General features: G+C 40.8%; 1 protein-coding gene and 1 pseudogene across 1 annotated transcript in view; both read right to left on the minus strand.

Annotated features, from left to right (window-relative positions):
* LOC143112540 (protocadherin gamma-A11-like) overlaps positions 1 to 10,343 on the minus strand; it is a 143,869-nt gene extending 133,526 nt beyond the window's left edge. The window contains exon 1 of the mRNA XM_076274807.1: positions 7,879 to 10,343. Within this exon, the coding sequence (XP_076130922.1) occupies positions 7,879 to 10,302 (2,424 nt within the window). The 5' untranslated portion in view covers positions 10,303 to 10,343. The remainder of the gene's footprint in view (positions 1 to 7,878) is intronic.
* A 1,337-nt stretch (positions 10,344 to 11,680) lies between these two features.
* LOC143112675 (protocadherin gamma-A12-like) lies at positions 11,681 to 14,136 on the minus strand (annotated as a pseudogene).
* Positions 14,137 to 14,430: the final 294 nt, after the last annotated feature.

Consider the following 14,430-nt stretch of genomic DNA (forward strand, 5'->3'; position numbering starts at 1 on the left):
TTATCAGAGATGAGTAAATATACGGCACAGGTTGTAGAGAGAGAGGGCTGTCCGTTATCTTTCACTGAGATCACAAGGTTCTGCTTCATGCTGTCAGATTCAGAAATGTCTCTCTGAGCCCTGATCTCTCCACTGTGGAGACCAATAGTGAAAAGTCCCGGATCAGTGGACTTCACGATCTGATACGACAGCCACGCGTTCTGTCCTGAGTCAGCATCAACAGCTATGACTTTGGAGACCAGCGAGCCAGAAAGAGCAGCTTTAGGAACCATCTCAGTCATGAAGGAGTTTCCTTCTGGAGTAGGGTATAATATCTGAGGAGAGTTATCATTCTCATCTGTTATGAACACACTCACAGTCACGTTGCTGCTGAGTGGAGGAGAACCATTGTCTCTGGCTACAACCTGAACTTTGAAGCTTCTGAACTGCTCATAGTCAAAGGCCCTCACAGCATGGATCACCCCTGTGTCTCCATTAATGGATACATATGAGGAGACCGGAACACCATTGACCTCACTGGGCAACAGAGAGTAGAACACTGTGCCATTCTGTCTCCAGTCTGGGTCTCTCGCAGTAACAGAACAGACAGAGGAGCCAGGCTTGTCATTCTCAGTCACATATGCGCTGTAGGACTGCTCTGCAAATACAGGGGGGTTATCATTGATATCAGATACACTCAGATGTATTGTTTTGGAAGAAGACAGTGGTGGAGTGCCTTCATCAGTAGCCATAATAGTAATATTATAATCACTGACAAGTTCACGATCAAGTTCAGCTGTGGTAACTAGTGAGTAATAATTCTTAAGAGATGGAGTTAATTTAAATGGCACATTTTGCTGAATAGTGCAACGGACCTGTTTATTCCCCTCTGAATCCTTATCTTGCACATATATCATGCCCACCTCTGTGCCAGGCAAAGCATGTTCCAAAACATGATTCTTGAATGACTTCAGAAATATAACTGGTGCATTGTCATTGACATCCACAATATTTATAACAACCTTGGCAGTAGAGGCTAGTCCAGCACCATCTTTTGCCTGAACACGTATTTCATGTTCCCTTTTTTCTTCAAAGTCAATGGGTCCAGTTACTTTAATTTCTCCACTTACTCTATCTATTGAAAAGAGCCTGGCTGCTTTATCAGATATACGATTGAATTCATATGTAATCTCGCCATTTGCTCCTTCGTCTGCATCTGTTGCACTAACCGTAACAATTACAGTGCCTAAAGGTGAGTTTTCAAGAAGATTCGCCTCATATATTTGTTGAGTGAACACTGGCAAATTATCGTTAGCATCCAAAACAGCGACATATACGGAGACTGTACCAGATCTCTGCGGTGTACCCCCGTCAGTAACAGTGAGCAGCAGAGCTAGTTCCTGCTGTTGCTCACGATCCAGCTCTTTATCTAAAATCAATTCACTGTATTTTCCACCATCGGAATTGGAATGCACAGCTAACGTAAAATGGTTATTCTTCTCCAACGAGTAGCTCTGTATACCGTTTCGGCCTACATCAGCGTCATGTGCCTCATCTAAAGGAAATCTTGCACCTTTAGCTGCAGATTCTGCTATTTCTAGTTTGATCTTATCCTTTGGAAAAACAGGTGAGTAGTCATTTATGTCTTCAATGTGGAGAGATACTTGATGTAGTTCGAGTGGATTTTCTAATACAAGTTCATATTTCAGATTGCAAGATATTTTAGATCCGCAGAGCTCCTCACGGTCAATTCTATCAATGACAAAGAATTCGCCAGTTTGTTGATTTATGTCGCAAAAGCGTTTGTCATTGTCCTCCGTATCCAAGCGAGACTCACGGTAAGAAAGACTCTTTGCATCAAGCCCAAGATCCTTCGCTATATTTCCAACCACATATCCTTTCTTCATCTCCTCGGGAACCGAATAGCTTAAGTCGCCATGACATACATGAAGAGAGACAAAGATCCATGCCAAATTAAAAATCCACGACGAGAAAACCTCGTTATATCCCATGACATCAACGTGTTATGTGTCTCTGAACAAATAAACAAAACATCCAATTCAACTGAAAACTAACAATGTTTACGACGAGGTTATATATAATAGGCGGTCTCCTCCTAAGGTTTTTTGAGACCCGCCGATACTGTTTGGCCTTTCTGGATGTAGCCTAATCGCAATCTTAATATTAATGTAGTGGGAGGCAGCCTGCTGTTAAAAAGAAAGACTAGCCAAGGGCGACACTCTGAGTACTAAACCCGAATTGCAGGGTACAGAAATAAACTGAACTGAATTTCACTGGTTAAAAAATAACCTTTCAATTGTCTATCATATTAATATCCCAGAAAAAAAAACAGAACTGCAAGATTTTATATGTTAGGGTCGGCTTCATAAATATTGTTTACTTTAAGTGGATACTGACCATTTATTCATGTCTTTATGCTGTGATGAACATAGAAGCTGCAACATGCAGTTCCGCGCGCACGCACATACACACATGACACGAGCCTTTTTCTCACAGTAACAATAATTATATTATGCACACGTTGTTTGGCAGTGTAAGTATTAAAAACACAAGACTAAAGTTATAAAAAGCCAATAAGCCGCACAGTCAAATGTTTCACAACAGAACAGACAACCGGTCGCTGTCCACTAGTGTGGTGCTGAAACTGTGCGCGTAAGAATATTACGTTTAGCAATTGAAACATTGCTACTTTGCAGAAGAGTGCGAAGGAAAGATAGAAAATAGCAGCGGCAGAACAGAGTAAGGGGTGGTAAGGCTCCATGAAACATAATTCAAGAATAAAGATAGGAGATATCTCTGGCGCACAAAATATTCTCTGTGCAGTTAAATCAAGCCACGATACCAATAAAAGAAATCAGGAAACGTTCATACAGGATGTATATGTACCAAATCTCCAATAGAGGATGTATATGTACAAAATCTCCAATTAAAGCATTATTTCACATTCACAAGGCCATTATAGACATTGTCAACTGGGGTCTGTAGAAACATTTTCCATAATGTTTAATTTGGTTTCAATTTAGTTTTCTTTAGTGTGACACTGGTGAGAAGAGTGTTTTCAAGGCCAGTGCAATGATGAGTCTACTACCGTACTGAAAACAGCCACTACACCATTAGTTTAGAGTGCTCCCTTAACCTTGTAGCATTCAACATTTAGGATCAAATAAAATCACTTCTCAAATTAGCCTTAGACTCACTTCAATATTGCATATGGAAGTGGAAATGTGGACAAAAGGAACAAACTCACTGCTGTTGTATTCAAACAATCCACACACTTATTATGGATATGTTAATTTGAGTAAAGCCAAAAAAATGAATGTTTAGAATGAATACGTATATGTATTATTTACAGGGAAACTTGAAAATAAGCACAAACACAAAAAAGCACCTTCAAAAAGAAGCCAAATCTCTAGCTAATGTACTCATCTAACTGTAGTAAATATAATTTAAATATAATTGAAAACAATTCAAGTCAGAAACTATCTTAAAATGGGTTTACCAGAGTGGAGCATTTAGATCCATTCTCAGTGAAGTCAAGGGAAGTGAAGTTCAGACAGTCACTGTTGTCTCCTGGACTCCTCTTCAGAGTGGTGCCAGAAGGCAGAGTGTTGTCATTGTAGGATGTTACAAACTTGAAGTCACTGGTACGTGACCCTGTGGTCATATAGGCATCATAGTTGTAAGCACTACGGAGAGTTCCAGTTCCATCAACATCTGCATAGTTGGGAGGTAAATATGCACTGGGAATGGCTACTGCTCCATCAAACAACAGTCTGGGCTTTCTCCTGTGGCAAATCCTTATGGCCACAATGAGAATGATGAAAGTGAGGAAAAATGTGGAAACAGACACCAGAGCAATGATCAGATAAGATGTGAGTTTAGAATTGCTCTCCTCATAAGACATGTCTTTCAGTTCAGGAACTTCAGCCAAGTTATCAGAGATGAGTAAATATACGGCACAGGTTGTAGAGAGAGAGGGCTGTCCGTTATCTTTCACTGAGATCGCAAGGTTCTGCTTCATGCTGTCAGATTCAGAAATGTCCCTCTGAGCCCTGATCTCTCCACTGTGGAGACCAATAGTGAAAAGTCCCGGATCAGTCGACTTCACGATCTGATACGACAGCCACGCATTCTGTCCTGAGTCAGCATCAACAGCGATCACTTTGGAGACCAGCGAGCCAGAAAGAGCAGTTTTAGGAACCATCTCAGTCATGAAAGAGTTTCCTTCTGGAGTAGGGTATAATATCTGAGGAGAGTTATCATTCTCATCTGTTATGAACACACTCACAGTCACGTTGCTGCTGAGTGGAGGAGAACCATTGTCTCTGGCTACAACCTGAACTTTGAAGCTTCTGAACTGCTCATAGTCAAAGGCCCTCACAGCATGGATCACCCCTGTGTCTCCATTAATGGATACATATGAGGAGACCGGAACACCATTGACCTCACTGGGCAACAGAGAGTAGAACACTGTGCCATTCTGTCTCCAGTCTGGGTCTCTCGCAGTAACAGAACAGACAGAGGAGCCAGGCTTATTATTCTCAGTCACATATGCGCTGTAGAATTGATGTTCAAATACAGGTGCATTGTCATTTACATCAGATACAAAAAGGTGTATTGTCTTAGTAGAAGAGAGTGGGGGAGAGCCTTCATCTGTAGCGATGATTGTTACATTATAATCACCTGCAAGTTCACGGTCTAATTCAGCTGTAGTAACTAGTGTGTAGTAGTTTTTAAATGAGGGATTTAATTTAAATGGAACATTCTGCTGAATGGAACAGCGGATCTGTTTATTTCCTCCTGTATCTTTATCCTGAACATTAATGATCCCTATTTCTGTCCCAGGAGCTACATTCTCAGGAATAGGCACATTAAGTGATTTAATAGATATCACAGGTGCATTGTCATTTACATCTGTGATCTCTATATCAACTTTGGCATTAGAGGCCAACCCTGCACCATCCTTTGCCTGGACCCATAACTCATACTCATACTTGTCCTCATAGTCTATTTTTCCAGTGACTTTTACTTCTCCAGTTACTTCATCAATAGAGAACAGCATAGCTGCTTTGTCAGATATATGACTAAATTCATAGGTAACCTCACCATTTGCTCCTTCATCTGCATCTGTAGCACTTACTGTCACAATCACTGTGCCCACAGGAGAGTTTTCGGGTAGACTGGTTTTATAAACGGTTTCACCGAATACTGGATGATTATCATTTGCATCAAGCACAATAACACGTATGACTGCTGTTCCAGACCTTTGTGGAGAGCCTCCATCACTAGCAGTAAGCAGCAATGTCACCTCCTGCTGCTGCTCCCGGTCAAGTTCTTTCTCTAAAACCAATTCGCTATACTTTCGTCCATTCAAATGAGAATTCACTGCTAAGATAAAATAATCATTCTTCTCCAAGGAATAGGCCTGTAATCCATTTCGCCCCACGTCGGAATCGTGCGCTTCATCCAAACGGAAACGTGAACCCTTAACGGCAGATTCCCTGATTTCCAGTTTAATTTCATTCTTCGGAAAGCGAGGTGAGTTATCATTTATGTCCTCAATCTGTAGAGTTATTTGATGCAACTCAAACGGGTTCTCCAAAACTAACTCGGAATTTAATGTACAAGATGGTTTTGAACCACAGAGCTCCTCGCGGTCTATTCTCTCTGCAATAACCAGTTCGCCTCCCTGAAGATCGCAAAAACGTTTGCCATTCCCTTCTATGTCTATTCGAGCTTTGCGATCCGATAGTCCTTTAGTACCGAGACCCAGATCCTTGGCTATATTGCCAAACGCCGTCCCTTTCTTCATTTCCTCTGCCACGGAATAGCTCAGATCGCCATTACAAGTGCGAAAAAACACTGCAACACACGTAATCCAGAACACTGTACGAAAATGAATATTCCTTTCGGATTTCTTCATCATGCTATCACAAAACATTTTAGTACTCCCGTTCAGAAGCAAACAAAATATATACCAATGTATTGAAACGTAACATATAACATAAGATGTCTTTGTAAGTATTTTAGCGCAGGACTACCACATCATTGCTTTTCACCTTGTCGTTGCTTTCATGGATAGCGCGTCTCACTCTCCACTCTGTATTGTAATATTAAATGAAGGGGTGTAGAATACCCTTGTAAATGGCTAAAATAGGTAAATAGTGCCACTCTGAGTATTTTTTGGGGTACTGCACCTATAAAGACGCCCACAGCGTGGAACTCTAGTCCCAGCATACAACCTAGACAGATGGCTGCTGTAGTTACACTATTTGTTCATACACAAGACACAAAAAGGTATTTGTATGTGTTCTATTAATGCAGTTGGGTATAGGCCTACTTGTTTCGAAATAATTATTGGGCCCTCTAAATGAAGAGGAATCCCTTGTAGCAGACTTGACATGGTCTGATAAATCAGCCAAGTTCAAATCTGTATCATAACGGCAGCATGCTGCTTAGTTCTCCTTTTGGTTTATTTCAGATGGAAGGGAATTAATTAATTGACTTATATAATATTGTTAATCGAGACATCTATCATTGTTTACACTTAATCAATAACACTACACATGCAGCTTTGCTGTGCCAAACTGGGTCAGTATTACTTCCAACCAGTCATGATTGTTTTTTTAGAAAACATGATTAGGCTACACAGTCAGAAAATAAAATGAGATATAAATCCCCACAGAGGCGGTTTTCTACAGCCTAAAATGCTAACACATGTAGACACCAATAAACAGCTTCCAGACTGCTGACATTACCGCAATGTTAAGTGAATCACTTTCATGAATACATATTCCATAGCACACAAACAATCACCTACTCACAATGCATTGAGTGAGTCCCAAACGGCAATGCAAAGTACTTATAACAGAGACTATGTAGCATTCTATTTTTGTTCAGTTAAATCAACAATTACCTCTCAAAAATATGCTGAGGTTGCCAACTATATGGAAATGCCCATTCAAACAATATCACCAAAGCCTACTACAACACATTAACTAGCCTGTAAGAAAAACGCTCATAAATGATATATATATATATATATATATATATATATATATAAGAATAGGGGGAGAGAGAGGAAGAGCCCCAAGATGGGAAAGAAGACAGAAGAGCAGAGAAGAGAAGAGTAGAGAAGAGAGCAGAGCAGAGAAGAGAAGAGAAGAGAAGAGAAGAGAAGAGAAGCCCCAGGAGGACCAGAACCTCCACTTTTATCATTCACTTGGGCCACCCCCGACTCATCAGAGCCTTTGTTGTCTGAGGTTGGGTGGGTGTGGCCCAGGTGGATATCATAACTTTATGCTACAGCTTAATTCTTAATCTACAACTATGCACAGATACATTAAATTGTACCAAAACCATAATCAGACTGTTGCCCACATTACAAGTATTAATTCAAGACCAAACATGAATGTATTATTCACAACACATATTTACAGAGCAATACTGTATGATAATGAGGTTGGCCTATCTCACCAAAGGACATCAAGTAGGTCCAGGACTAAGTTTTCTCTTATCACTTTATGCATGAGCGGGTGTTGGGGATCTTTGGCCATGGCCAGCTAAGAAAATACAGATCAAACGCAGGCATCCACACATGTAAATTGACTGCAAAAGGAATTCTTTAGAAATGCATAAGGTTTGGGCAAAAGACGGGCCTTACACTAGCAACCAAACCAAATGTATGGCAAAACCTTTGAATCACACGATACCAGCAGAATTTAGAATCATCTTCTAATGAAGGGAGAACATGTATGGAAATTCAACAATTGCTTGAATGTCATGGAAACACCTTGGAAAGATGTGTGTAAGAATGACACCGGTCAATCAAAAGGTATAATTATAAAATATGTTTTATCAAATATTGAAATAATTTACCAGAGTGGAGCATTTAGAGCCATTCTCAGGGAAGTCAATTGAAGTGAAGTTCAGACAGTCACTGTTGTCTCCTGGACTCCTCTTCAGAGTGGTGCCAGAAGGCAGAGTGTTGTCATTGTAAGATGTTACAAACTTGAAGTCACTGGTACGTGACCCTGTGGTCATATAGGCATCATAGTTGTAAGCACTACGGAGAGTTCCAGTTCCATCAACATCTGCATAGTTGGGAGGTAAATATGCACTGGGAATGGCTACTGCTCCATCAAACAGCAGTCTGGGCTTTCTCCTGTGGCAAATCCTTATGGCCACAATGAGAATGATGAAAGTGATGAAAAATGTGGAAACAGACACCAGAGCAATGATCAGATAAGATGTGAGTTTAGAATTGCTCTCCTCATAAGACATGTCTTTCAGTTCAGGAACTTCAGCCAAGTTATCAGAGATGAGTAAATATACGGCACAGGTTGTAGAGAGAGAGGGCTGTCCGTTATCTTTCACTGAGATCACAAGGTTCTGCTTCATGCTGTCAGATTCAGAAATGTCCCTCTGAGCCCTGATCTCTCCACTGTGGAGACCAATAGTGAAAAGTCCCGGATCAGTGGACTTCACGATCTGATACGACAGCCACGCGTTCTGTCCAGAGTCAGCATCAACAGCGATCACTTTGGAGACCAGCGAGCCAGAAAGAGCAGCTTTAGGAACCATCTCAGTCATAAAGGAGTTTCCTTCTGGAGTTGGGTATAATATCTGAGGAGAGTTATCATTCTCATCTGTTATGAACACACTCACAGTCATGTTGCTGCTGAGTGGAGGAGAACCATTGTCTCTGGCTACAACCTGAACTTTGAAGCTTCTGAACTGCTCATAGTCAAAGGCCCTCACAGCATGGATCACCCCTGTGTCTCCATTAATGGATACATATGAGGAGACCGGAACACCATTGACCTCACTGGGCAACAGAGAGTAGAACACTGTGCCATTCTGTCTCCAGTCTGGGTCTCTCGCAGTAACAGAACAGACAGAGGAGCCAGGCTTGTTATTCTCAGTCACATATGTGCTGTAGGACTGATGTTCAAATACAGGAGCATTATCGTTTACATCTGACACAGAGAGATGAATAGTCTTGGAGGAAGACAATGGTGGTGAGCCTTCATCAGTGGCTGTGATTGTCACGTTATAATCACCTACAAGTTCACGGTCCAAATAAGCTGTGGTAACTAGTGTGTAGTAGTTTTTAATTGATGGATTTAATTTAAAAGGGACATTCTGCCGAACAGAACAACGGATCTGTTTATTTCCTCCTGTATCTTTATCCTGAACATTAATGATCCCTATTTCAGTTCCTGGGGCTACATTTTCAGGAATAGGCACATTAAGTGATTTAATATGTATCACAGGAGCATTATCATTGACATCTGTTATGTCTATGTTTACTTTTGCCTGAGAAGCCAGCCCTGCACCATCTTTTGCCTGAACTCTTAATTCATATTCATATTTTTCTTCATAGTCTATTGAGCCAATCACTCTAATCTCTCCTGTCACTTCATCGATAGAGAAAAGTCTGGCAGCTTTATCAGATATGCGGCTGAAGTCATAGGTGACCTCCCCATTTGCGCCTTCATCAGCATCTGTAGCAGTCACGGTCAAAACCACAGAGCCCACAGGAGAGTTTTCAGGTAGACTGACTTTGTAAATTGGTTGACTGAATACTGGAAGATTGTCGTTTGCGTCAAGGACAATAACACGTATGACTGTAGTGCCAGACCTTTGTGGAGAGCCTCCGTCACTAGCTGTAAGCAATAATGACAGCTCCTCCTGCTGTTCACGATCAAGCTCTGTGTCTAAAACTAATTCACAGTATTTACCCCCATCTGAATTGGAATGCACAGATAAGATAAAATAATCGTTCTTTTCAAGGGAATAGGCCTGTATCCCGTTCCGCCCCACGTCGGAATCGTGGGCTTCATCCAAAGGAAAACGCGCACCTTTATCGGCAGATTCCCTGATTTCCAGTTTGATTTCACTCTTGGGAAAACGAGGTGAGTTGTCATTTATATCCTCAATCTGCAGTGCAATCCGATGCAATTCCAAAGGATTTTCCAAAACGAATTCATAATTTAACATACATGACGGCTTCGAACCGCAGAGCTCCTCGCGGTCTATTCTCTCTGTAATAACCAGTTCTCCGCCCCGAAGATCGCAAAAACGCTTGTCATCACTTTCCATGTCAATCCGAGCCTTACGATCTGACAGTGCTTTAACACCAAGACCAAGATCTTTTGCTATATTTCCAAACACAGTGCCTTCCTTAATTTCTTCAGACACGGAATAGCTCAGATCGCCATAACAAGTGCGCACAAAAACAGCAACACACGTAATCCAGAACACCGCACGGAAATGTGAAATTCCCTTTGATTTCACCATTATGCTACCACAAACCAAACAGTATATTGTAGATGAACATCAAACACGTCTCCACGGAATATAATGTCACACAAAAACCAATACCGTCGGAAAATATCTTCACGGTTTAGAGTACAAATGCAATGCTTTTACAGTGATCGTCGTCCCAATGGATAACAACTAATCTCTGCTGTAATATTAAATCAAGGGGTGTGGATGGATTTAAAGATGGATAAAACTTGGTAAATAGCGCCACTCTGAGTATTTTCGGGCACATTACCTGTATTGAAGCACATACTTTGAATTTATATCTTATGGTGGTGTGCAATGACATAATACAACAGATATAGATTTCTATATTTTATAACACTTGAAAACACTATAAATTAAATGTATGTATAAAACAATATACATTGGTCGTGTTAAGTCAATGCATAAAACTATATTGGTCATGGTCATGTTAAGGCTTATGTAGTTGTGTGTCCTTGTTCCAAATGGATGCTGTGGTTGGACACTCTAACTTCATTCACCAATGATGGATGGAAATACAATATCTTACTATAGATTCCACTACACCTGCATATTATTCCAGAGAAAACTTATGTCAACCCCAACATATGGTGTATCTCCTCAGATTTTCAATTCAAACTTTCAGATTAAACTATAACAAATATGATGTACAGACAAATAATTGTCTCACTGTCGAATTTCACTACAGATCTTCAAAGAAATGAACTGCCTGAAAACATTGTTCTGGATTTTACACTATGAGAAAAAGTTGAATTATATGTAGTCCTCTTAATGTATAGGGCCTGAAACTACTATCTGAAACTGTTTCATAAACATACACAAGAAAGCAACATCAACAAGATCTTGAAACAGATCACTATTCAATCCAACCAAACACATTTAGAGGCAATGCCTTTGCTATTACTACCAATAACTCAGACAGACCAAAAAGTAAAAAGTCTGAAGACAGACTGAGGATGAATAGAGGATCTGATCATTTCTCAAGGGGAAACAAGTTTAGAAAAAGTAGTGTGTCTATTTGCATAAATGCATGTTTTAATACAATTAGACAGAATTCTTCAAATGCGGGTCTGCAACACCCAGTTGGGCCTATACGTTACTGCAGAGTATCCCAAGAAGTTTGGCTCAATTTATTTTGTTCTTTATAAAAAAAAAAAACACCTGTGCTATTTTCAAAATAAGTTGCAATGCATATTGCTGACCTGGTTTAGTAAGCAGCACGATTTCAAATAACATTTAATAGGAGGTTCCTCCATCTGCAGCAGGACAACGTTAAGTAGGGAACCCTATTATATGTCTTCTACTTAAAAGCTACCTAAAAGCTACCTTTGCTACCTAAAAGCAGAAACCATTCACACAAAACATATACTCAGAAAATTGCAAAGAAATTGTTTACCAGAGTGGAGTATTTTGACCCATTCTCAGGGAAGTCAAGGGAAGTGAAGTTCAGACAATCGCTGTTGTCTCCTGGACTCCTCTTCAGAGTGGTGCCAGAAGGCAGAGTGTTGTCATTGTAAGATGTTACAAACTTGAAGTCACTGGTGCGTGACCCTGTGGTCATATAGGCATCATAGTTATAAGCACTACGGAGAGTTCCAGTTCCATCAACATCTGCATAGTTGGGAGGTAAATATGCACTGGGAATGGCTACTGCTCCATCAAACAGCAGTCTGGGCTTTCTCCTGTGGCAAATCCTTATGGCCACAATGAGAATGATGAAAGTGATGAAAAATGTGGAAACAGACACCAGAGCAATGATCAGATAAGATGTGAGTTTAGAATTGCTCTCCTCATAAGACATGTCTTTCAGTTCAGGAACTTCAGCCAAGTTATCAGAGATGAGTAAATATACGGCACAGGTTGTAGAGAGAGAGGGCTGTCCGTTATCTTTCACTGAGATCACAAGGTTCTGCTTCATGCTGTCAGATTCAGAAATGTCTCTCTGAGCCCTGATCTCTCCACTGTGGAGACCAATAGTGAAAAGTCCCGGATCAGTGGACTTCACGATCTGATACGACAGCCACGCGTTCTGTCCTGAGTCAGCATCAACAGCTATGACTTTGGAGACCAGCGAGCCAGAAAGAGCAGCTTTAGGAACCATCTCAGTCATGAAGGAGTTTCCTTCTGGAGTAGGGTATAATATCTGAGGAGAGTTATCATTCTCATCTGTTATGAACACACTCACAGTCACGTTGCTGCTGAGTGGAGGAGAACCATTGTCTCTGGCTACAACCTGAACTTTGAAGCTTCTGAACTGCTCATAGTCAAAGGCCCTCACAGCATGGATCACCCCTGTGTCTCCATTAATGGATACATATGAGGAGACCGGAACACCATTGACCTCACTGGGCAACAGAGAGTAGAACACTGTGCCATTCTGTCTCCAGTCTGGGTCTCTCGCAGTAACAGAACAGACAGAGGAGCCAGGCTTGTCATTCTCAGTCACATATGCGCTGTAGGACTGCTCTGCAAATACAGGGGGGTTATCATTGATATCAGATACACTCAGATGTATTGTTTTGGAAGAAGACAGTGGTGGAGTGCCTTCATCAGTAGCCATAATAGTAATATTATAATCACTGACAAGTTCACGATCAAGTTCAGCTGTGGTAACTAGTGAGTAATAATTCTTAAGAGATGGAGTTAATTTAAATGGCACATTTTGCTGAATAGTGCAACGGACCTGTTTATTCCCCTCTGAATCCTTATCTTGCACATATATCATGCCCACCTCTGTGCCAGGCAAAGCATGTTCCAAAACATGATTCTTGAATGACTTCAGAAATATAACTGGTGCATTGTCATTGACATCCACAATATTTATAACAACCTTGGCAGTAGAGGCTAGTCCAGCACCATCTTTTGCCTGAACACGTATTTCATGTTCCCTTTTTTCTTCAAAGTCAATGGGTCCAGTTACTTTAATTTCTCCACTTACTCTATCTATTGAAAAGAGCCTGGCTGCTTTATCAGATATACGATTGAATTCATATGTAATCTCGCCATTTGCTCCTTCGTCTGCATCTGTTGCACTAACCGTAACAATTACAGTGCCTAAAGGTGAGTTTTCAAGAAGATTCGCCTCATATATTTGTTGAGTGAACACTGGCAAATTATCGTTAGCATCCAAAACAGCGACATATACGGAGACTGTACCAGATCTCTGCGGTGTACCCCCGTCAGTAACAGTGAGCAGCAGAGCTAGTTCCTGCTGTTGCTCACGATCCAGCTCTTTATCTAAAATCAATTCACTGTATTTTCCACCATCGGAATTGGAATGCACAGCTAACGTAAAATGGTTATTCTTCTCCAACGAGTAGCTCTGTATACCGTTTCGGCCTACATCAGCGTCATGTGCCTCATCTAAAGGAAATCTTGCACCTTTAGCTGCAGATTCTGCTATTTCTAGTTTGATCTTATCCTTTGGAAAAACAGGTGAGTAGTCATTTATGTCTTCAATGTGGAGAGATACTTGATGTAGTTCGAGTGGATTTTCTAATACAAGTTCATATTTCAGATTGCAAGATATTTTAGATCCGCAGAGCTCCTCACGGTCAATTCTATCAATGACAAAGAATTCGCCAGTTTGTTGATTTATGTCGCAAAAGCGTTTGTCATTGTCCTCCGTATCCAAGCGAGACTCACGGTAAGAAAGACTCTTTGCATCAAGCCCAAGATCCTTCGCTATATTTCCAACCACATATCCTTTCTTCATCTCCTCGGGAACCGAATAGCTTAAGTCGCCATGACATACATGAAGAGAGACAAAGATCCATGCCAAATTAAAAATCCACGACGAGAAAACCTCGTTATATCCCATGACATCAACGTGTTATGTGTCTCTGAACAAATAAACAAAACATCCAATTCAACTGAAAACTAACAATGTTTACGACGAGGTTATATATAATAGGCGGTCTCCTCCTAAGGTTTTTTGAGACCCGCCGATACTGTTTGGCCTTTCTGGATGTAGCCTAATCGCAATCTTAATATTAATGTAGTGGGAGGCAGCCTGCTGTTAAAAAGAAAGACTAGCCAAGGGCGACACTCTGAGTACTAAACCCGAATTGCAGGGTACAGAAATAAACTGAACTGAATTTCACTGGTTAAAAAATAACC

The sequence above is a fragment of the Alosa pseudoharengus genome, unplaced genomic scaffold (genome assembly GCF_046254945.1).
Source record: "Alosa pseudoharengus isolate Yale_2024_CS ecotype anadromous, Long Island Sound unplaced genomic scaffold, YU_APseudo_1.1 YU_APseudo_1.1_scf_8, whole genome shotgun sequence".
NCBI classification, from domain to species: domain Eukaryota; kingdom Metazoa; phylum Chordata; class Actinopteri; order Clupeiformes; family Clupeidae; genus Alosa; species Alosa pseudoharengus.